This window comes from Nicotiana sylvestris, chromosome 9 (genome assembly GCF_000393655.2).
Source record: "Nicotiana sylvestris chromosome 9, ASM39365v2, whole genome shotgun sequence".
Classification (NCBI taxonomy): domain Eukaryota; kingdom Viridiplantae; phylum Streptophyta; class Magnoliopsida; order Solanales; family Solanaceae; genus Nicotiana; species Nicotiana sylvestris.
Window position 1 is genome coordinate 85,254,161 of NC_091065.1, and position 25,151 is coordinate 85,279,311.

The 25,151-nt window shown below is 40.7% G+C and overlaps 1 protein-coding gene across 1 annotated transcript; it reads right to left on the bottom strand.

The window, feature by feature from the left end:
- Positions 1-22,400: 22,400 nt before the first annotated feature.
- Positions 22,401-23,249, bottom strand: LOC104216172 (uncharacterized). The gene has a single exon (XM_009766174.1). The coding sequence runs from the start codon at positions 23,247-23,249 to the stop codon at positions 22,401-22,403; it is 849 nt and encodes a 282-aa protein (XP_009764476.1).
- Positions 23,250-25,151: the final 1,902 nt, after the last annotated feature.

The window sequence follows — 25,151 nt, forward strand, 5'->3', positions numbered from 1 at the left end:
CACTATCTGAAGTTTATTTGATAGAGAAATAGCCAAAGTGTGGCCGCACAGGAAAATTTGCGGTCTGCACCAAAATCTGCGGCAACATAGCTAATTCTGCGAACCACAGGTCAACAAAGGGAATTGGAATACCAAGTAACAGAGTGAGGACCGCAGAAGGAATTCTGCAGCCGCACTCGTCTCTTGATTCCTTAGCCAGACCCACTGTGTATAAATAGTAACCCTAAGGCTACTGTTAAAGCTTTCCATTCTCTAAGAAATTATAAAAAAGGGCTAAAATTTTGCACACATCTGATTCAATCATCTACCACCTAATTTTGCATATGTGATCATTCCTTAGCACCGCTTCATCACTGGTATGTTCAAATCATTTCTAGGATTCTTCAATTTTCTTAGTTTAATTTACAATTTATTAGTTATTTTAGAACATTTGTCAATTTCATATCCATGTGGGGTTTTAATTGTGTTGAGTTAACCCTTACTTGCTTTTGGGGAGTGGGTAGTTTGATTATCATGTTTAACTGCTATCACCATGTCCAATTTATGTATAAATTGAAAACCTAAAGGACTCTGGCCGATTGAATTTTGAAATGTGCAGTCCGCAGAAGTATAGATTAGGTTCAGTGGTAGGCAAAATTGTGCGGACCGCACTTGAGATGGTGGGGTCTGCAGAAATTCAACCACGGCCGTAGAAAGGTGTGTGTGGTCGTAGATCAGGCCAATCTCTGTCATCAAAGGGTTAGCACTTTTGGAAAGTCTAATGTGCGGCCGCACTCAGAAATGTGCGGACCGCACTTCAATTCTGTGGTTGTACTCAAAATTGTGCGGATCGTAATTTTATCTCTGTGGCAGCACTTTAAAATTGTGCAGTCCATACAACCTAACCTGCGGACACACTTGCAATTGTGCGGACCACACTTCCACACCCTGCAACATGTTTTGTTCTGTGAATATTTATTTATCTACACTTGAACTAGAACTGACTCCTGCTGCTATTTGTTATAGAATATGGTTAGATCATGAGGTCGTGGTGATACATCAAAGGGGAGGGGTCTTACAACTCTCCCCTCAAAGAGCTATATCCAAAAAGGCGACAGCCGGCCAAGGTAGAGTTGCAGATCCCATTGAATCAAGTTCTTATGTACTGCCTAGGGAAGCATCAGAGGGCGACTCAATGCAAGAGCAACCTGCTATTCAATCATATCCAAAGCAGCTTCAGGGAAGATTTCAACTCCGAGATGAGCCTTCCACCTCTGAGAGCACTTTCGAGGGTTCGGAAGGTGACAGCCAAGCTTCAAAGCCCTCATCTACACATGCCCCTGAACCACCAGCTACTATAGTGGATGTGGATGATATCCCAGATGATTGCCGACGGGGTGATACCAGAGTTGCCGGACTTGAGAGGTCGAAGAAGAAAGAGATTTGGGAAGATAGGTTCGTTAGTCTAGCTGCCTTCACTAGCTTCTGAGAGTGGTGGCCGGTGAGATCGCTCACTCTTGAGCCACAATTCCAATTGAAAGATCTTGACAAGTGTAATCTGGTAGTTTTGAGACAGTTCTGAGAACGGAAGAGGTGGATGTGGTTTACCCAGAGTGTAGTGGACACCAAGGAATATCTGATCGATGCATTCTATGCCAATATGGCGCACATAAAGAAAGGGACCAAAGTGAAAAAAGTGAGGAACCTGAAGGTGAGATTTGACCGGAACACCTACTTGGGGTTTGAGGATGTTGTGCCTGTGTAGTACTTGGAAAAGGTGGCTATGGGAGATGCAGCTCACCCATGGCTAGCTGAGATTCTTGCAGCTCCGGGGCCACCACCACCATGGATCACAACAAGGTTTCCTATTCATAGGAACACCCTGAACTTCGAGGCAAAGGGATGGCTAACTTTCGTATGTAGCAGACTAGACCCATGCCAGAATGAAACAAATCTTCCTATTCAGCGGTTAGTGCTAGTAGCCTCTATCATGGCCGAGTACCTAATTAATGTGGATGTCGTGATGTCAGCTAACATATCTATGGTCTCCAGGAAAGGTGACACCTCCTACCCATATCCCAACACTATCATGGAGTACCTTACAGATGCACGGGTAGAGCCCAAGGATTTTGACACAAAGGTTCGGGCAAAGAAGCCTTTCTTTTGGTATTTTCTGACAGACCCAAGGAACCCGAAGAAAAAGGGTCAGCTGACTACTACCGTAGGCCATTTTGATGAGCCTTAAGTCGTAGTTGTAGAGTCAGTAGATATGCCATCCACTTTAGCAGTGCATTCTGCCAGTGCAGCTGCCATGCTTCCACCTTTAGCATTAGTGCCTTCCACCTCGGCTTTAAAGCCGGTACTTGTGCCTACTCATTCGTTATCTACGCTGCGCGTCTCCCAGACACTGGCGAGCCTCAACAACTGGATGCAGATAGCCACTGCAAAGTTGTCTGACATATCCATTGATGTTGCAGCACAGTCATCCACTCCGGCACCCCAGATTCCTCCGATAGTGGAGGATACACTAAAGAAGACCTTAGAGAACCAGAATCATGAACACCTTGGTAGCACATGGAGCAGTGATTGAGGAGTTGAGGAGGCAGGTAAATAAAGTGAAGAAATCCCAGGCGTCCAAAAAATCAGTGGACAGGATGAGGAGAGGGCTGACAGGATAGCAGCAACTGATGATCTTCCATTTGTTATGTTGATGGAGACAGATCCACCAGAACCAGTAGATCTAGTGGCACCAGCTGGCCAATTTGAGGAGCCAGACCTGGTTTTCAACACTGCTGAGGCGGTGCGCCAGATGTTCACCCACCCAGTTACTCCCAGAGCGAGGATAATGAGATCCAGTTAGAGGAGATTGAGGGCAGTGACGCTGCTATGGACACAGAGCTGTCCAAGGCCACATAGGGATCCCTCTTCACTCTTACCCTTCCTTATTCTTATTTTGTTAAGCATTGGGGACAAAGCTTATTTTTATTCAAGGGGGTGGAGTTTATTTGCTATTTGGATGACTTTTAGACATTTGGTTTGTAATAATTGACAATATTTTCTTCTTTCGCTTTATTCTGTATATATATTCTCTCTGTTCTCTCTCTCTCTCTCTCTCTATATATATATATATATATATATATATATATATATATATATCTTTTCTTATCTCAATATATATATTTATTATGCTCTCAGTAGTTTGATTTGTAGCTTCTTTATTCTGTTTTATTAGTAGTCAATGTTTAATTGAGTAGCTTCTTGTTTAATCTAATAGCTTATTTTTAATTTAGTAACTTCTTTTTATGTTTTAGTGGACAATAAGCCTTTGGTTTTCTTAATGTCACGATTTTTTCCAAAGGTTAAGGGTGTTCATAAAAACACGAAAAACCGAACCAAACCGAAAACCAAACCAAACCGACCAAAAAAATCGATACTTTTTGGTTTGGTTCGGTTTTGGTTTTGAATTTTAAAAACCGATCAAATTTGGTTTGGTTTTGGCTTTAATCAGAAAAAAACCGAATCAAACTGACTATAGGATTATCTATTTCAAATTTATTATTATACTTATATATATATATGTATATTTTTATACAAAGTTTCAAAAAATTTATGGTAAATGTTAATAGTTTGCACTTTTAGTATAGTTCTTTACCTTTACATTCTAGTTTGATTTGTAGTTTTCTTTTGTTAAGTGTAAGAATCCATTTCGTGTTAAAAATAATATATTTTTAATTGAGTCCTTAAATTATTCATCACTATTTGATTAAATTATCATCAATATATCTTCGTAAATAATAGATTTCTCAAAGGGCAATTGATTTGATAGTGTTACGTTGAAACTGTCCGAAATATGTGCTTGGTAGTGTATGTCTTATATTTAAGAAAAAACCGACAAATAACCAAAAAACCGACAAAACCCGACATAAACCGAATCGAGGAAAAACCGACTTAATTGGTTTGGTTTGGTTCTAATATTTGAAAAACCGTCTTACTTGGTTTGGCTTCTTTTAGGGAAAAACCGATCCAAACCGAACCATGAACACCCCTACCAAAGGTAATTTTTGTGTGAACTAGGTCACTCTTACCAACGATGGATGGCATGATAACCTTCTTAAGGGATTGAGTCCGTTTTTGGTTTTTAGATAAGAATAGTAGTAATAATGAATAAAAAGACTTAATTGAGTCAGCTCGAAGAGTCAAACATGTGTCACTTGGTACCAACACACTTAACTATGCGCTTATGGTTAAAAACAAGCTTTTTGAAAAGAAATAGCTCTAGTTAGTGACCTTTTGACTCTTGTGTTGACTTAAGCAATCGTCGAGTGGCTTAGTCGAACCATAGTGATTTTTTCAATCTTGAATATGGTCATTGTGGGCTCTCGACTCTGCCCTCTTTAAACAATCCAGCTGCATTAGAGGTGATATGTTTTTGTTGCAAGTCCAAGTACTCATGCTAATGGTCTAGAACTTGCCCGAATGTGTTTCTAGGAGAAATTTTAAGTTTTGCTTGGCTATAGAAGTGATTGTAGGCTTTCCTTGACCCGCATGAAATTTTCCATGGCCCACCAATGTTGTTATCCCTAGTAAACCCATTTGAGCCTAAGACCTTTCTCATTTGATAACCATGTTACAAGTCTTTACCCATTTTGTCGTGGCCCTCTCTTGGCACCTGAGCTTTCCATAATACTCTTGTGAAATAATTGGCTAAAAATGTAAGTTTGGGGGAGAGACAAGGAATTTGAAAAAAGGTGTCAAGGCACAAAAAGAGAAAAGAAATGAAGAGAAGGAAAAGCAAGAAAAAGAAAGAAAGAACAAAAAGAAAAATGCAAAGAAAAAAGTGAATAAGTTGAAGAGTTGAACGGATCAAAGAAAAGTAATGTTGCAAAGCATGGAGAAATCAAAGAAGGAGAAAATGGACATCATGACCAAGAAAGAGTGTTGTTAAGTCTCTCTAGTTCCCCTAAGGAAAAGAAAAAGCCTCAAAGAGTTGGCAAAGCATGAACCGATAAGAGAAAATGGAGTGCTTAAAGAAAGATGAACCCGTTCTATCATAGCATATCTAACCTTAGTCCAAAGCCTCCATTGCATTCCGAAAAAGCTCTACATGATTTCAAGTCGAGTGAGCTTACACTAGTGGTAATTTAAATGAGGGGCTAGCCTATGGTGCTTAGAGTCGTACTTGCGATATTCTTTTGAGAGAGATGAGCGAACCTTTCACAAATATTTGAATTGAGTGTTATATTCCAATGGAGAGTAGAGGAGGATGAGTTTGGGATCCACAGTGACCTACATGAAAGAGCGAGCTTCCTTGATGAATAAAGTCAACTCTTGATGCTCAAGTGTCACATTAGAACTATTTGTGCTTAAAAGTTCAACTCGTTGCCTTGTTGATAATTTGTAAGTGTTATAGGTAATTGTTGGTCCCAATTGATGTGTGATTGATGCATCTTTGATTAGCTGGATTAGCTCTTAACTTGTGGAGGTGGGAATTACCTTATTTTCTTGACGACAAGCAAAAACTTAAGTTTGGGGGAGTTAATAAGTGGGGATTTTGAAAACTTATTAGCACATTTTTGCTTTCGTTTTAGTCCAAAAGCGTTTAATTGTGTTCTCAGAAACTGATAAAATATGCTTAATTGCAGGAATATTGGAAAATGAGCCCCCAAGATGAAATCCAACTCAAAAAGGAGTAATCTAAACTCAAGAACAAAAATAGGTACAGAAGCTCAGAAATACGGACCGCAGATTATCATCTGTGGCAGCAGATTGTGAAGAAACTCCTATCAGAAACAAGTGCAAAGTGTGGCCTGCACATGACATCTGCGGCGGCAGAAACTGGGCAAGAGCAAAAGTTCAGAGAACCTGCATCTCAAGTTCAATAGAAGTGTGGACCGCACAATTATTGTGCAACCGCAGAAGAACAGCTACGCGGCCGTAGTCATATTTGTGTGGTTCGCAGAAGAGCAATGTGCTGCCGCACTAAGAAATGTGTGAAACACACAAAGCGAGAAGTGCGGCTGCAGTTCAAAATTATGCGGCCACAAGTTTCCAATCATGTCAGACTTAAGCAAAGTACAGACCGGACATGGGATTGTGCGGCAGCAGAACCTCTGAAAGGGCATTTTTGTCCGAAAATTCCAACATGTATAAATAGAAGAGTTTCATTTTTTTAGGTCAAGTTTTGACATCAGCAGCTACAATAGGCGGGTTTCTTTATTCTCTTTAGTAGTTTTTGCTATTTTGAGCTTTTTGAATGTAGATTTCATCATTTTAATTATCAATATGGGTTTAATTATTATTTCTTCTTCTATTTCTTCTATCTTAAGCTTGAGTGGCTAGATTTTCACTATGGTTGTGACACAACGCTAGAGTGTAAACTTAATGGGTGTTTGATTTATTTCTTGTTTATGGTTGGGTGTTTATTATTTAGCCTTGTTCTTGCTTTTAATTGTAGAATTAGTGGTTGCAAATATTAGTTCATGCTTATTTGACTTAGTCTCTACTTGAGAAAGAGAGACTTAGTCTAGAAAAATTTGGCTAACAAGAAATTGGGTCAATTGAAAGATTGATGAGCCCAATTAAAAGGTTGAACCTAGAGATTATAAAACCCGACGTGAGCTTTTATCAAGCGTTTTGTGCATCACCCATTTGGAATTGAGAAATCTAAATTTGGCAAATTCACTCTCTGATCGAGAGGTATTGGGTGGGTAATTGAGTGTTGATAGCAACAATACACCCCGACCAATAAAACAAGCTTTAGAGTTTACAACCCGTTAGGCAAACACCTAGGTGAAAGTCATAGCCCTAGGCCTTTTATATCATTTGAAAAACAACAACAAAAACACTTTTCTAGTTTCAATTCTTAGTTTGTGATCTTAGTTTAACTTAGACCTAGAAACAACCCAAGTTTATGGTAGTGCAATTTGAGATAATTCAAGCTCATACACTATAATATATACTCCTTAATTCCCAGTCATAGCTCCCCGTAGAAAATCGACCCCGACTCCTTATTGGGTATTACTATTACATCGACCGTTTCATAACCTTAAATAAAGGTGGGACTTGGAAGAGATCAAGGGTGTCCAGCAAAGGAGAGCTTGATAGGTATCATTTGAGTTCTTCTAAAGCCTGTTGACATTTCGGGGTCCAAGAGAAGTCGTTCTTCTTCTTTAATAACGAGAAAAATCGGTGGCTTTTGTCCGATGGCCTCGAAATAAATTGGCCCAATGAGGCTATCCGTTTGGTCAGTCTTTGTAGCGCCTTGACGTTGTCAACTACGGTAATATCTTAAATGGCTTTTATCTTTTCTGGGTTTATCTTTATTCCCCAGTTAGACACTATAAAACTGAGGAACTTTCTCGAGCCGACTCCGAAGGCACATTTCTCTGGTGCAACTTCATGTTGTATTTTCTCAGTATGTTAAAGGTTTCCTGCAAATGCTTCAAGTGGTCCTCTGCTCGTATTGACTTAACTAACATATCGTCGATATAAAACTTTATTAATTTTTCTATTTGTTCCTCGAACATTCGGTTAATTCAGCGTTCATACGTAGTACCAACATTTTTTATTCCAACCGACATTACATTATAACAATAGGTGCCAAATTTAGTTGTAAAAAAAGTCTTCTCTTGGTCACCTGAGTCCATTCGTATTTGGTTGTACCCGAAATAGTCATTGAGAAAAATTAGCATCTCGTGCCCGGGGTGTTGCATCGATCATTCGATCGATGTTAGCAAAGGAAACGATCCTTCGGGCATGCCTTGTTCAAGTCTTTATAATATACACACATTCTAAGTTAGTTTTCTTTTTTAGGTATGACTACTACGTTAGCTAGACAATCTGGGTATATAACTTCCCGAGTGGAACCTATTTTCAAAAGTTTAAATATCTCGTCTTTGATGAAAGCGTGTTTGATTTCGGATTGCAGCCTCCTCTTCTGTTTGACCGGGTGGAATTTTGGATCCAAGCTTAATTTTTGAGTTGTCATCTCCTGTGGGATCCCTGTCATATATAAGTGGGACCAAGCAAAACAATGGTTATGAGCTTTAAGAAAATTAATAAGTTTTTCCTAAGCTCGGGGGTTAACCCTGTGCCCAGCTATACATTTCTGTCTGGTAGATACTCGATCACTATGACATGTTCCAGTTCCTCGATCGTTGATTTGATGGAATCAGTATCATCGGGTGTTATAAAGGATCTTGAGACCCTGAAATCATTTTCCTCATTCATTGAGTGTTCCCTCTGTTTACCCAGCCTAGTTAGGGCCAGGACCGGTGATTGCTATTTGGTGCCTTTCTCTTCGACCAGTACCTCACCTTTTGATGTTGTGATGGCGGGCACCAGGATCACCTCCTCGATAGCGAATATTTCCTTTGTGGTTGGTTATTCACCATAAATTATTTTGATTCCGCCTGGGGTGGGAACTTCAGCGCCTGATGCAAGGTCGAAGGCACCACTCTCATATTGTGGACCCATGGCCTCCCGAACAAGGCATTGTATCTCATATCCCCCTCGATTACATAAAACTTTGTTTCCTGGGTGGTCCCAAAAGTGTTTACTGATAGGGTTATTTCCCCTTCGTTGTCTCGCATGCCATGTTTAACCCGTTCAATAATAGTATTGTCAATACGATTCGGTCCAATAATCCCAGTTGTTCCACGACTGTCCATCGGATGTTGTTAGCCGAGCTCTCTGGATCAATTAACATAGGATGACATCGAGATTTATTAATAAGTATGAATATTACGAATGCATCACTATGAGTTTGAATGATGCCCTTGGCGTCCTCGTCGCTGAACAAGATGGACCCCTCCGAAACGTAGTCCCGAGTGCGTTTTTCCCTTGAGATAGAAACTTTGGTGCGCTTTATCATTGGCCCTCGTGGGACATCTACTCCCCCAATCATCATTTTGATCATGTGTTGAGGCTCTTCTTGCTTAATTTGTTTGTTAGCGTCCCTATTTTTTAACTAAGTTTTGGCTCGCTCACTTAGGAATTCCCGAAGATGCCCATTGTTGAATAGACAAGTCACTTCTTCCCTTAGCAGTCGACAATCTTCGATCCTGTGATCGTGAGTACCGTAGTATTTACATATCATGTTATCATCCCTATGTGCGAGATCAGACTAAAGTGGCCTTGGATATTTGGTCTCCTTGATGTGGCCAATGGACGAAATTATACTCGCTGCATCCATGTTGAAGTTATATTCCGATATTATCTGGGCTTCTCTTCCCCCAAGTGATCTGTTGAAAACGTTCTTACTAATCAAACCTCAGTTGCTAGGACCTTGGTCGCTTCTTCTGCCATTCATGGTCAGGTGGCGATCGGGTCTGCTTCCCCTACTATCCGAGCTGTATGGTTGATACCGATCTCGGGTCGGCCTTGGCTCCTGATCCATAATTCTTTTGGACCTATTGTTCACTCTATTGGGGTAAACAGACCCCGAAGGGCCCCCAGCTGGTCGTCCTCGATCTTGATCTTTGACTGGTACCTGTTATGAACATCGACCCAAGTAACCATTGAGTACTCTACCAAGTTTTTCTTCAATTGTTGAGAAGCAACAAAACTTCGGGGGTTGAGCCCTTAAGTGAACACCGGAACGGCCCAATCATCTACAATCGGGGGAAGGTCCATCCGTTCCATCTGGAACCTCGAAATTAACTCCCTAAGCATCTCGTTGTCCCTTTGCTTGACTTTGAAGAGGTCTGATTTCCTCGTCTCGACTAGCATGAGCTTTAATGAAGGCATCTGCAAGCATAGAAAATGACTTAATAGAATTTGAAGGTAAGTTATGGTACCATATCATTGCCTCTTTAGATAAGGTTTTCCCAAATTTCTTCAATAACACCGACTCGATCTCGTCGTCTTCTAGGTCATTGCCTTTATTGCGCGCGTGTAGGAGGTTACATGCTCGTTTAGATCTGTGGTCCTTTTATATTTGGGAATATCGGGCATTCGAAACCTCTTCGTAATTGGCTTCGGTGTCGTACTCGGGGGAAAAGTTTCTGAATGAACTTTGTGAAATCCAGTCATTTCAATATTGGAGGCGCTCCCGGGATCTGATCGAACCTTGAATTGTAAGTTTCTACCTTCTTGTCATTTTCCTCTATCTTCTTTTCGCTAGGATCCACCTGTGTTTTTAGTTCTTTGAGCATTTTCATCACCTCGAAAGTCTCTCCGTCTCTCCAAGCGTCTTCTCTAACCTGCTTGGCTTCGGTCGTGTTCTGTATGTGATTTTAACTCTGTAGTTGTGCTATTACCACTTGCTGAGCTTGTAGCATTTTAAAAATCAATCGCAAGCTAACTCCATTACCTTCCCCTTTGGGCACTTCTCTAGTTGATGGCCGGGGTGCCCCACGAATTCTATTTTCGGGGATTAGACGACAGGTTGATATTGTTGGCAACTTGTGAATTAGTGTCGACTGGGTCAGCGATTGGGATACCATTAGGATCAACATGGGGTACGTCATTACTTTATACCAAGTTATTGTTTTCGCCGTAGTGGCTTGACTCAGCGTCAACGTTCAAGTGAGCAGACTGAGAATTTGATATTTTAAATAGACCTGAAATCACACTTCAAAGAGAAAGTGTAAAATAGGGTGTGTTATGGAGATTTGTATTAAATCACCACTATTATCTTTAGCCTCAAGGTGGGCGCCAAACTGTTTATCCTTAAAATAAGTAAGAATTATATTTATATGCAATTTAAAAGGTATGTGATTTAATTTAACATAAATGGTCTAAGAACAACAAATAATTGAATTAAATTAAAAAAATGATCAAACCAAACTCGATGGATGATTAAGCTTGATTTTATGATGAACACTAAAAGTTGGATCCGGCCAAGCCCCCAAAACGGGCTCGGTTGCAACTAAATAAATAAGCAGTTGAAGAACACTTTGAATAGTAATTAGAGAATCAAAATTGACTTTATTGCTTTGGTATACATGCCTACATTGAGTGAAAAATGAACAGGTAGTCCCCTTTATATAGTAGGAGAGTTTCAATCCTCATACAAGTCTAAATACGGTAAAAATATTTCTCTTCTAGTATATCAAGATATACAGCCAACATCGGGCGAGATTTGTGCCTTAATATCCGATTGAGGGCGGATATTTCGACCTCTCGTTTGTTCTTTCTAACCGTTTTTCCTTTAGCCTCAATTCTTTGTTTTGCTCGAGCTCGATTCCTTTCATGTTCGGCCATCTCCGAATCTCGGTGCGTCATTCGTCCTCGGGCTCTGGTCTGGGAAATCCTCTGTTGTACCCAAGCCTGCAACGAACCATATCGTCTCTTATTTCTTCATCGAGAAATTGGGAGTAACTTTATTTCCGATTTTATCCGTTCTCAATTTGCAAAATCGAACTCTTCTTGATTTCCCCCTCTATTTTCCTATGACGATTTTAATTAGTTATATAGACGATGACTTCATAACAGAAATAATTTTGCAGCTATAAGTTAAACAACCTTAGTGGCTTCTAACTCATAATCACAGTATTTGATAATGTCTTTTTCGTGTAGTCCAATGCAAAATGAATAATAGCCACCTGTTTTAGACTTTAATATTAGTAAGATTATTATTAACAAAGCACATGGCCAATCATCATTCATTCTCCTTTGTGACATTAGACATCAAGAAAGATTTGTCGACTTAGCCAACAACTTTGTGAGTTATATAATCATAACAAAACCACGGAAAGATGAGTTATATCAAAAACACTATGCTTACAAGTCACCATCTCTTGAGTATAAAATTGGAACACAAGGATAGCCGTAAGCCAAAGCAACTTAATTTAAATTTGTTTAGGCTCCGATTGTATTTGATGAAATGTTGATTATCTAATAACTGGTTGCTCCTCAACGGCCTAGCTTGCCTTTATAGGTTAACTTGACCCTCGGCCTCCCCGCGCCCAAGCAAGCGAATATTTTATACACACACATTAATATTATATTAAATTAAATCAAATCCCTGTTAAAGAAAAGGCAATGAATACCGTTGTTTCCTACTACGCATACCGAATTTTAGATCCATCTTTGTGTATACTATTTATCCGTAAAGTGGTACGGTTGAATTTATTATGTGGTTTATAAACAAGCAAATTGATTTGATCCAAAATATTAAAAAAATTAGATTAAAAATAAGACTTAGCGTTAAAACTAAAGGAAATGACAGGCCTAGTTACGGAGCGATGCTTCCGAAAACAAAAATAAGAGCAATATAAAATAGAAATTAAAGTTGTACTATTTAGCTTGAGAATAAAAATGTAGCATAAGTTTTGCCAGATATTTTGTGTTTACAATGGGTATTGAAGCTACTATTTATAGTTATACCTAGGAAACAAGATCATAAGATCAAGCCTCTCTTAAATGACAATAAATGGGGTGATTGATGAGTATGTAATGGTATACTATAAATATAAATATTCTCTAAAATGGCTGCCCATTTAATGCCAGAAAATATTTTTCATTAAATGCTTTCCGATGGCAAACATTCGATTTTCTCACTGTGATTGTGCTCCCTTCGGGATTCATCTAACACCAAGGGTAGTTGTCGATCCCGGTACTGCCTGTTACTTGATGCATCTTCTGCCTGTCTCCGGTTCCACGTATCACGCTATCATTCGATTATTTTATACAAACTAATTTTACCTTATTCAGATAGTCCCCCTACTTTTTGATGACATATCTTTGTGTCATCGAAAAGTTGGTGAAGACTCTTTTCTTGGCAGAAAATTCTTCTAAAACCTTCTGACGCTTGATAGGATGCATGTCTGCTCGCATTTAATACTCCAAACACGTGTTGCCCCACGATTTAACAATATTTTTGCCGGTTCTCGAGGTAATCATGATCACGATTTTTGTCGTCTATATATATACTTATACTCATTATTTTACCTCTTTTACTTCCAAAATTTTCATAAGTTTCTTGCCCTCTCTATATTCAACCTTCTTATGCTTTCATCTCTTTTCGATTTTCTTTAAAACTTTGTCGCCTTCTTGCTATTATGGCTTTGATAACTCTGGTCTTCTTTTCGGTGGAGGACCAAATAGAAGTAAAGATAAAGAGGTTGATATCGATGTTGATCTCCTACGGTAAACACCACAATGCCCAAACAATTGAGCATTGTTAATGACTTTCAAGAGAAGTTTCCCTCTGCATCTTCACTGACTTGGGCTGTTGGCAAATATCCTTCTTCTATTCGTCCTTCCAGTACTCCTGTCGTGAAGGAGGATTGCAACTTCCCAGATCTTAACATCATCGCTCCTGACTTGATAGAGCGAGTTACCTTCTCCAAGTAAGGCTTTACGTATGTCTATATGTATCCCTTCATCTTGGGTCCATTTTCTTTGAGCGGGAGGCTTGACCCTGTGATCTTGGAGTTTTTCCATCCGTACCAGGTATGCATGGCACAAATAGGCCCCTCTGTATAGCCAACGGTGGCCTGTTTGCGCCAACTGTGCATGGAGACGGGAAAAACCCTAACCCTGGAACATATGATAACCTCTACTCCCCCAAAATCTTCTGTGGTAGAGTAATAAATTTCAGCAAGCGTGACCACCACGCCCTTCTCACCAATGTGGATGATGACAGCGAGCGTGGATGGATGGAGGAATTTGTCATCATCGCTACCGGGGATATTATCCCGGCCATGACTCCATCCTTCCCCGAAGCATTGAACCGTTCATGTAAGTTTATATCTTATTCTTTCCTTTGTAAAAAGAATCGTTCTCGTTGTTGACAACCTCTTTGTTCTTGTTGTTTTAGCTGCTCGATGGACACCAACAAGGGTTCAAGGCATGAACCAATGGGTTCCGAAGATTTTGGACATTACAATGCCAGACACCCGCCAATGGAAGGAGATGACCCCCAAATATGAGTGGAAAGCAAAGAACCACATTAAACTGATTTCTTCTTCCTTTTGGCTCCGTATGAGCATAAACTAATTTACTAACTATATCTTTTACTTGATTCAGGGCTTCTGCAGTGCTCCGTTACTTGTCCCAAAGTAGATGTTTTGGCTGATCCTACGGAGGCTGCGAGGTTGCTGCAAGATGCTCTAACTCGGAGCGGTGCCCTCAGACCTGCTTACACTGGAAGTGCTTCCTTTCGGAGTCCCCATCTAGAGAACGAGCAACCAAAAAGGCGGCATTCTTCCTCAGTCAGGGATAAAATTAAGAAAAAGAAGAAGTGCATGAGCCCGTGGCTAATGTGGTCATCGATGATGACGGGAAAGCAGGTGATGAAGAGGCTTCCCTGCAACGAAGACAACGATCTGCATCAGCTCAACCAAATGCTCAATCGACAGAGCTTAGAACCCCAACCGAAGGTGAGGTCCGAGCACTTTGGGGTGAAATGGAGATGGTAGAGAATGTCGATTCTCACTTTTCGACCCCCATCGTTGTTTCTGGTTCTATGAGGTCGGAAACTGGGCCTCTTCTAACTTCGGTTGATGAGCAACCAATAACTAGCACTGCCTCTGTTGCATCTTCTCTCAACCTATAACACCTTCAACTTCATCCCCCTCCATGCCAGTTGTGCCTTCGCCACCATCAACTAATACATCTTCTTCATCAGCCACAGATTCCAGGGGAAGGTGTTTTTCCTCCCTAGTCTCCTAACAATGGGAATTTGGGGCACAACTATTCACCCCCTTCTCATATCCTTGAGGGAGGAGGAACGTCACTCTCTCGGTCTCGAAGGGGTGCCACCTGCTGTCCAGGCCAGTAAAGCTTGCCAATTACCTACAGTCGCTGGCTTCAGATTAAGATAAGAAGAAAATACACTCCCTTTCTAGGGAGTGTATGTTGAACAATGCCATGCACAATGCGGCAACAGTACCGTATTTGTTCTCTTACTACTTGTTTTTTATTTATCTATTATAATGGGTTTTCTGACATCGATATATGTTTTGGAGGCTAACTTCCTTGCGTCCGAGGACCTTTAAAAATTAATCCTTGATAAAGAAGGACTTATGTCTGAGCGGGATCAGCTGTTGGCTGAGAGGGACAAACTTATTGTTCATCTCCCGGTGCTAGAGGCAAAGGCTGCTGAAGCTAGTGAGCTTGAGGCTCAATTGCAGCAAAGTGAACATGAGTGATATGGCCCTTAGACAAGAAGCCACTCAGCTAAATGTACAGTTTCAATAGGCTAAGACTAAGTGGGCTGAGGTCCAAGACATTGTGCTCGATGCTGCCGAGCACAAGTCTGCCTCCATGAACGAGTGAATAATTTAGAGGAAGCCTTGAACTCCAAAGTTGAAGAGGTTGCTGCTGCGAGGAAAAGCGGGCCTAAATGGCAGAGAGGTTTAAGAAGATCATGGAGCAAAACCAGGTTCACATATCTACACTTTGCGATCTTGATCTTAGCCTTGGCGCTACAAGATCTGAGCGGGATGGTCTCCAAGCTGAGGTTAACAAGCTTAAATCAAAACTCCAGTTCTAGAAAGATCCCTTATATTTGAAACGATATACGCCATGTATCATATGAGGAGAAAAATCTTGGAGGAGGCCAAAGGGGGAATCGTCGATATTGATGATGAAATTGCCAAGGCCCGATTGTCAAGCCACAACCTTGGGGAGCGCGACCAGCGCTCAATCGAGTGGACCCGATCGAGCAAGCCTGTTAGACACTTTCTACCCAACTCTCTTATGACCAAGAGAAAGCGTATTTCCATTAGTTTAATAGTAGAAGGATCATATATACAAACATTAATAATTCATTTCATTTTGCTACATCATTGTTAAGTTCCCAAAATACATATATATTTTACGATCTAGTGGAACAAGAGTCCAAAACATAACATAATCTATCTGACCTTTCTAGCACCCATACACAACCCACATAATGTCTACAGAGCCTTTAAAGATACAAAAAAGAGCATAAAGATAGTGTCGGCGACAAGACCCCGGTTATACCTCAAAAGTGACTACAACATAGCAAAAGATATAATACAAGACCCCAGAATAAAGTGGGACTCATCGAGTCTGCTGGGAAGAGGATGTTCCACTAGCTGCGATCAACACTGTCTGTTATGGAACCACCTACATCCATTCAAAGATGTAGTGCCCCCGACAAAAGGGACGTTAGTACTGTCGAATAGTACTAGTAAGTAAAGCTAAAACACTATCTCAATAGAATGAACAATGATATAAGTGGGAAACAGTCATGATGTACAATAAGAGCTTCGAACAATAGTAAAACATCAAGTAAGGATCACAAAAGTTCTCAAATCAATTTCCATCTTATTAGGTTGGGTGACTTTTAGTGCCGATATGCGACAATTCACAATACCACCGTGTTTTTACACGGAGTTAGATCTCGACACGATCGGCTAGGTCATCTCATTTGAGACATCAACCATATCCATAATCTCAATCAATCATTTCCAGCACAGATGCCACCATGTGTGCGGCATGGCGTCCGATCACGGCCTGATCGGCTAGATCATCTCACTTGAGATATCATCGTTTCAATCAATCATCCCACTTCATATTTCTTCCCCATCTTTCAATACATTGGTACGAGTGGCCCCATTTATCAAGTCATTCTTGGCACTTGGCCGTATTTCACAATTCAAGTTTTCCCTTTTTACACATTCAAATAACATTATCATCAACAAAAATAAGGCCTATCATGTAAGGCATATGTATATATATGGTAAAAATCTTGGAAGATCCTAAGCACATAGAGGCTTATTCATACAAATTGGCATAACAACCTTTGTTCGATTTTTGACGTGAAATCTTAACATTTCTTAACACATAATCCATATCTTTAAACACATCCTCAAAAGGGCAAGATGGCATGACAAGTATTTAGAACAAATATTGAACATATACCATTCAACACAACATATTAGAGATAGTCAATTCTAGTATGATCAATTAGGGACTTACACCAACTACACGAACACCATGGGTTTCGATTCTAAGAAGAAGGAGGTTTAGCCATACATACCTCAATTGAGCCTCTTAAAACTTTAAGATATTCCGAAATTAGCAACTTCAATATATTTTAGCAATTAAGCAAAATTGAACCCAAAATTAGGAGAATGATCATACTTCTAGCTCACTAGAGCATTCTATCAAACACTCTGTGTGCATTAAGGTTTCATGGCCCTTTTTATGAAAGACTCCACCAACCCATACCCCGTTCTTATATATATTTAACTCACATCCTCCCCACATACCTTAGGAACGCATACATGCAAGGTAATCACTCTCATCCCCATGAGTTACCTTCCTAATGGCCCATTCTAGTAACATTTTTAAATTAAGAGTTCGGGTGACAGATTCTTACCTCTTAGGAAGAAGACCTAGGTGTTTATCTTGTTAATCTTTAGGGTGTTAAGCAAGAATTGAAAAGACAATTTGATGAAGATCACTTTATCCCTCTAATACTATCTTTCTCTCTCTAAAGATACCAGAAAACTAGTTCAAAATGGCTCCTTCCATTTATTTTAACGAAGTGGGGTTGGGTTTTAAAACCCAAAAAATAAAGCTCCGGAATAGGTTCTGCGGTCGCATATGCAATGGTTATGTGGTCCACAAAATGACCGCGAAAAGTGGCCCTGGGAGCTGGGCTGGCGCTTCACTCTGCGATCATTATGCGGCCCCAGACCTGTTCTGCAGTCGCATAATGCATCGTAGAACCTCCCTCCGCAAAAGTTCAAGGACAATTATGTGACCAAAGTGCGGCCAACAAAATAATAATGCGGTCGCATAATTAGCCGCGAAACTGACCTCAAAATTGGCCAAAAAGACTGCTTCACTCTGCGGCCCGCAAAGTGATTATGCGGCTGCATAATGGGTCGCAGAAATGCCTACTTCTGCAAAAATATTTCCTTCAACTCCCCAGCGTAATGTTCAATCCAAAAAGTCCGAACCGCGACGAGCTTGAAGAATTTCTACTACTATTAACCCCTACACCTACTTTGGCATCACGTAATCCGGGTTTTGGGGAAAGATTTTATGGGGCCTTACACCTAGCACTGGAGTTAACTGCACTAGAGCGTCTCCTGGCTAAGCCTGACACAACTGACTCTTCGAGTACCGGTTCTGAATATTTGGGAACCGAGGAGGAACTTGAAGAGAATGATGATGAAGGCCAAGATCCTGCACTGACGGCAGATCCGCCCACTTCTCCTAGGGGTCGTAGATGCCTCTATCCCCCGAGTTCTAGTAGCGATGAAGTTTATATTTTTTTCCTTTTTCCTTTGTTATTTTCCTTTGTTCATTTGTACTTATGTCGTTTGGCATGTTGACAAATAAGGAAGAATTTTGTTCAAGTATTGCACACAGTTTATTCTTTTTGTGTCGAATTAGATCAGACTACGGGTGTACTTTCTTCCTATAGCTTTTGGTTTTCGGGCATAAATTCTTCCGGAACCATCCCTTTTCTATGAGGGTTTCATAAGAGAGGGCCCTCTTATGCTTACTATACTCTTGAAGAGAACGTCTCATGTTCATTCTGGCAAAAGCATTTGAAGTTTTTTGTTAACTTTTAAATGATAAAATAAATTCATCTTTTGGACATGAAACAAGATAAAAATAAAAGGACTTTATTTTACTCCTTCTATCTTAAAAAGTACATAAGTATTCGTTTGTTGAAAAAAGGAATTGCTAATACATGTGGCTAACTTGTACAACTTATTTCTGTGGGGATGGCCGTGTAGTCCCTGACCCTGATGAGACATTATTGTTCCTAAGTATCATAGTCATGGTTTTCATGGTAATCATGTTATCGTATTCTCATACTATTCCCCTCCAGTGTTTGAATGCAAAGTATGTGAATTGGAACACTAGAAGTCTTGCTCCGTCGAGGAAAAGACTTGTGAACCGTTGAATAATCTTTGGTTCGATGGCAAGCTTTGCTTCCTATTAGGAACTTTTCCATCGAACTAAAGATTATCTATCCATCCCGTAGTGACTTATCATATTGATGTTTTGTCATTTAACAGGTCTTAAATTTGCCGATGATGCTCCTTTCGCAGTATATTTTCCGGTGCTGCCTTGTTAAAAAACCTTGCTAGAAAAACCCGATTGGGACAAAAACTGGTCGAAGGGAAAAAGCGTGTATCACATACTTTCAGTATAGGTAGGATCCACTAGAAGTAATACCTTTTGAGGAGAGTCATGTTCCAGTTGCTTGACAATTTGACTCCATCTTGATTCTCCAGCTCGTATATCCTTTCCTAGTAATAGCTGAAACCCGATAGGGGCCTTCCTACATCGGACCCAACTTCTCAGCGTTAATTTCCCGAGTGTTATGAGTCACTTTCCTCAATCCAAGTCTCATACTTTAAAGTAGAGGATATTGGCTCTTCGGTTGTAGTATCTCTCCATCCTTTGCTTCTGAGCCATCATCCTCACGTGTGCCAAGTCCCTGAATTCATTGAGCAGTTACAGCTTTACCAGCAATGCCTCATTATTTGTTGCTTCATTTGTTCGGAAGAACCGTAAGGTTGGTTCTCCTACTTCTACTGGGATTAAAGCTTCTACGCCGTATACGAGAGAGAAAGGTATATCTCCCGTGCTTGATGTTGTCGGTGTCCGATACGCCATAGTACGCCCGGTAACTCTTCTTGACACTTGCCTTTAACTACTTCTAACCTATTTTTGAGGTTTAGAATAATCACCTTATTAGTTGATTTCGCTTGCCCATTAGCGCTCGTATGATATAGTGAAGATGTAATCCTTTTGATTTTTAGGTCTTCAAGAAATTTTGTAATTTTGGATCCTATGAACTGTGGTCCATTATCACATGCAATCTCATTCGGTATTCCGAACTGGCAAATTAATTTTCCCATAGGAAATAGACCACTTTGCGCTCACCAATCTTTTAGTAAGTGCATGCTTCAACTTATTTCATGAAGTAATCAGTTAAAATTAAAAGAAATCTTACCTTTCCGTGTCTCGGTGGCAACAACCCAACTATATCCCTTTCCCATTTCATGAATGACCACGGGGTTACCACTGAATGCAACAGTTCTGCCAATTGGTACACCAAACGTGCATGGCGCTGCCATTTATCGCATTTCCGAACGCCTTTACGTCCTGTTTCATCCAGGGCCGGTAGTATCCTTCCCTATCAACAAATATGCACCGGAGTGGTTACCCCAAATTCTGTCATGGATCTCTCATTACGTAGTTCACCTCCGAGGCTCCTAAACATTGGGCCAACGGGCCTTGAAATAATCTCCTATATAATTGTCCACCCAAGAGGCTGTAGCGAGCTGCTTTGGTGCGTAGTGCCCAAGATGCCTTTGGGTCTTCGGGTAGCTTAACATGCTGAAGATAATCGATGAACTCATTCCTCCAGTCCCAGACTAGGTTGGTCGTATTTACTTCACAATAGCCATCCACATACAACACCGAATGTGTAAGTTGAACGACAGTACCGGAGTCGAATCTTTTCATCTCCGTGGACAACCCCAAATTAGCTAATGTGTCTGCTTCTACATTCTCTCCTCCCAGGATGTGTGTGATCGACCACTCCCTGAATTGTGCAAGAAAATTTTGAACTTTAATCACATACTGTTGCATGCATTCCTCATTTGTGTCGAAAATCCCATATACTTGGTTTACTAACAGCTTGGAATCACATTTGATTTCTATGACCTCGGAGCCAAGTCCCCTGACCAATTCAAGTCCTGCAATCAAAGCCTCATACTCGGCTTCATTGTTAGTTAACGGAACAGTTTTTATGGCTTGCCTCAAGGTTTCCCCTCAAGGCGTGATCCGGACCACCTAGAGCGCGGACCCTTTCACATTGAAAGCTCCATCCACGAACAAGGTCCAAACTCTTAATGTCATTTCTGACACCATCACCCTTCTTTAGCGGCCAGATGCAGTAACCTGGGATTGAAATCGCCCATAAAGTCGACAAAAACTTGTGATTTGATCGCAGTCCTAGGCTTATATTCAATATCAAATTCGCTAATTTCAACTACTCATTTGGCCAATCGACCTGATAACTCAGGTTTGTGAAGGACATTCCGCAGGGGAAAGGTTGTCACAATGGCTATCGGGTGGCAGTGAAAATAATGCGTAAGATTTCGAGAAGCGGTTATGAGAGATAAGGCCATTTTTTGAGGTGCGGATCATGAGTTTTTGCTCCTGAAATTTTTTTGCTAACATAATAGATAGGAAATTGCGTACCTTCATCCTTTCAGACTACAACGACACTTACCGCTACCTTTGAGACCACTATATTAGCAGTTGTTCAACTTCCCCAGGCATAGATAGTAGCGGGGGGCTTGATAGATTACATTTCAGGTCTTTTAAGGCATGTTGACATTCTAGAGTCCGTTCGAAATTGTTCTTCTTTAGAAGTAAAAAGAACTGATGACATTTTTTCGAAGATCGAGAGATGAACCTACTTAGAGTGTCCATTCTTCCGGTTAGCCTTTGAACTTCTTTTCAGCTAGTCTAAGATGTCCTCGATGGCTTAGATATTATTAGGATTTAGCTCGATCCCCCTTTTTGAAACCAAGAGACCCGAGAACTTACCAAAGCCAACCCCAAATGCACATTTTTCCGGGTTGAGCTCCATTTTGTGCTTTCTTAGAATATCAAAGGTTTCTTGGAGGTGTTTTAAGTGATCAACTACATTCAAAAACTTGACCAACATGCCATTTATATACACCTCCATTTTTTTGCTTGTTTGTTTCTCTAACATCTTGTTCAAGAGCCTCTAATAAGTGGCTCCGGTATTTTTAAGCCCGAAGAGCATCACATTATATAAATATGTGCCAAAGTTTGTTATGAACGAAGTTTTTTCCTGATCCTCAGGATTCATCTTAATTTGAAGGCATCAAGGAAACTTATTAACTTGTGCTCGATCGTTGTATCAATCATTTGGTTGATGTTTGGTAGTAGTAACGAGTCTTTTGGGCATGCCTTATTCAAATCTTTATAATCTACGCATATACCAAACTTATTATACTTTTTGGAACTACAACTACATTAGCTACCCATTCGGGATACTTAACCTCCCGGATTGAACCGATGTCAAGTAATTGAGTTACCTCTTCCTTAACAAATTTGTTTCTAACCTCGGCTATCAGGCGTTTCTTTTGCCTAATGGGTGACGTGCTTGGGTCTAGGCTTAGCTTATGCAAGGCCACGTCTAGCGGGATACCTGTCATATCTGAGTGCGACAATGCAAAACAATTAAAGTTAGCTTTAAGGAAATTAATAAATCCTGACCTGAGCTCGAGATTGAGTCATGTTCCCAAGTGATATTTACCCTCCAAGAATTCCTCAAACAAAGTCACGTGTTCAAGTTATTCTGTCACGGACTTGATTACATCTATCTTTTCCAATACCTGAAAGTATCTCGGTACCTGGTGAGATTCCAACGACTCCTTACCTTTATCATCTTCACTCGACTTGGGAGCAGGTGTTGGTTCTTGTAATTACTATTTGCTGGGTTCCTCTCTTTTACTGCTAGAAATTGACATTGCGTTCATTTTCTTCGCTGCCAGTTGATCTCTTCTTATTTGTTTGATTCCCTCTGGAGTCGAGAATTTCAACAGTTGGTGATATGTTAATAGTACGTCCTTCATTTCATGTAACCACGATCTGCCGAGAATTAAGTTGTAGCCAATGTCACCATCCACCACTTCAAATAAGGTGGTCTTTCTAACCCCTTTGGCGTTCGTGGGAAGTAAGATCTCTCCTCGGGTTGTCACACTTTTCAGGTTGAAACCGGCGAGAAGCTTTATTGCCGGAATGATACTTCCTGTTAATTTGGCTTGTTCCAGCACTCTCCATTGGATGAAGTTGGCTGAGTTTCCCGGGTCAACCAAAACATATTTAATCTTAAAATCTAGAACATTAAGAGAAACTATCAGGGCATCGTTATGCGGTAGAAGAAGTCCGTCGGCATCTTCCTCCGTGAAGGTGATGTCATCTTCAGCGACTTCCCAGAGTCTCTTGTTATGGGTCACCAATAGCTTTGTTTTGTTGGCTGCCGATAAAGTTACACCGCTGATTTCGTTCCCTCCGAAAATCATGTTGATAGTTAGCAGAGGAAGGTCATCCTCTATTTTCGTGGGTTCTGTGTTGTCCCGGTTGTGGTTGTAATTGTTCTTGTCTCGGTCGCTCAATAACTTTGTGAGATGGTCGTTCTTTACCTCCTCATGTAGATGCCGGTAGTCTCCATTTCTGTGGCTGTGAGTCCCATGATATTCGCAACATAAGTTGGGATCCCTCTGGCAGGGTTCAGATTTGATTGGCTTCGGAAACGTTTCCTTGATATTTCTCATTGTTGATACCAACTCTACTACGCTGATGTTGAAATTATAATTTGACAACCTGGGATATGAGGAATCCCAGGTCCCAGAAACCTCTTTTTCTTGTAGCGACCTATTGTTCTGGCCACTATCAGTTCTTCTATCGGGAGTGAAACTATCCGAGGATCGAAACCCTTTGTTGTCGCATCCTTCTCTCTTGTAAGTCAACAATCGTCCTTTAAAAGATCGCCTATTTTCATAAAAAAACATCCTTGAATTTATCCCGGTCCGTGTCTCGGTCCCGTCCCTTGGTTCATGTCGGAAACCCAAGCTAATCATCTTTTATCCCTATCTTAGATTTATTGCGGTAATAGACATATGCCCATATGGTTGCTTGGAGCTCGATCATGTTTTCCTTTAGCTTTCGGGAGCGTCGGAGCTCCTCGGGTTCAAACCCTTAGTGAACGCCTCAGCTGCCGATTCGTCTGGTATGGCCGGTAGCAGCATCCTCTCTTTCTGGAATCCAATGACGAACTCCCGCAGCAAGTCAGACCCACCCTGTGTTATCCTGAATACGTTCACCTTCTGATCTTGGACTTTTCAGGCCCTAGCATGGGCCTTTATGAATGAATCTATGAGCATTTCAAAAGAATCAATTGAATGCTCGGGTAAAAGCGAATACCATGCCAAGGCCCCTCTCGTGAGGGTTTCTCTGAATTTTTTCAGCAGAACTGACCCAGTCTCATATTGAGCCAAATAGTTTCCTTTCACCGCCATTGTATAAGTTGTGATGTGCTCTTGAGGATCTAAAGTCCTATCGTACTTTGGTATGTTTGGCATCTTGAATCGTTTCAAAATCAATTTCGGTGTTGCGCTCAACTTAAATAGTAACTGGGTGTACTTCTCAGATCTAGGCCCTTCAAAACTGGTGGTGCACCCGGAATCTGATCCATTCGGGCATGAAACTACTTCACGTTCTGATCCATCCGCTCATTCATCTCCGTCATGAATCTCATGAGTTTGATTTTAAAAGAATCACTACCGTTGTCATTATCGGACCCGCTGCCGATTCCCCCGGCTCCGTCGAAACCGGCCTCACCCCTTGGGGTGTTATCATCAACTCTTTGAGCCTTTTGATTTGCAGGAGCGCTGGGAGGAATTGGGCCTCTTCTGTTTGCATTGTTGGAAGCACTTAATAATGCCTTCTTTAGTTCCGTCATGACCTGGTCGTGCCTTGAGAGATGGTCCATGATGGCTTTTTGCTGCTCTCTCAAGATCCTTACTGTTTTCGCTACATGCTCGTCCTTTACATCATTGGGAGATATCTCCCGCACATGTTGGGGATATTGTTTGCCATGGTCCGGAGTTGTCACGTCCCTCTCGTTATGGGTATCACTGATTGAGTCCTCATGTTGAAGTAGATTTTTGTGTGCCTCAACGTCGTGTGCGATGTTGACATCGTTAGCTGCCATTTTTTAAATTTTTTCTAAGAAACAAATAATCAAACGAGTTAGTAATAGAAGCAAGGACCAATTCAATTACCCAACTGTCTAAGACCCATGGTGGGCGCCAAACTATTTACTCGTAAAACGGTATAGTTGAATTTGTTAAATAGTTTATAGACAAGCGAATTGATTTAATCCAAATATAATAAATTAGATTAAAAATAAGACTTCACATTAAAACCAAAGGAAATGGCAGGCTTAGCTCCGAGAGCGATGCTTCCGAGGACAGAACTAAGAGCAATATAAAACATAAAGTAAAGTTGTATTATTTAACTTGAGAATATAATAAAGCATAAGTTTTGCCAGAAATTTCGTGTATTTGCAATGGTTGTTGAAGCTACTATTTATAGATATACCTAGGAAACAAGATCATAGGATAAACCCCTCTTAAATGACAACAAGGGGGCTATTGATGAGTATGTAACAGTAT

Coding starts and splice junctions, on each gene's coding strand:
- LOC104216172 (XM_009766174.1), bottom strand. CDS start 23,249: ATGAGAAATATCAAGGAAACGTTTCCGAAGCCAATCAAATCTGAACCC.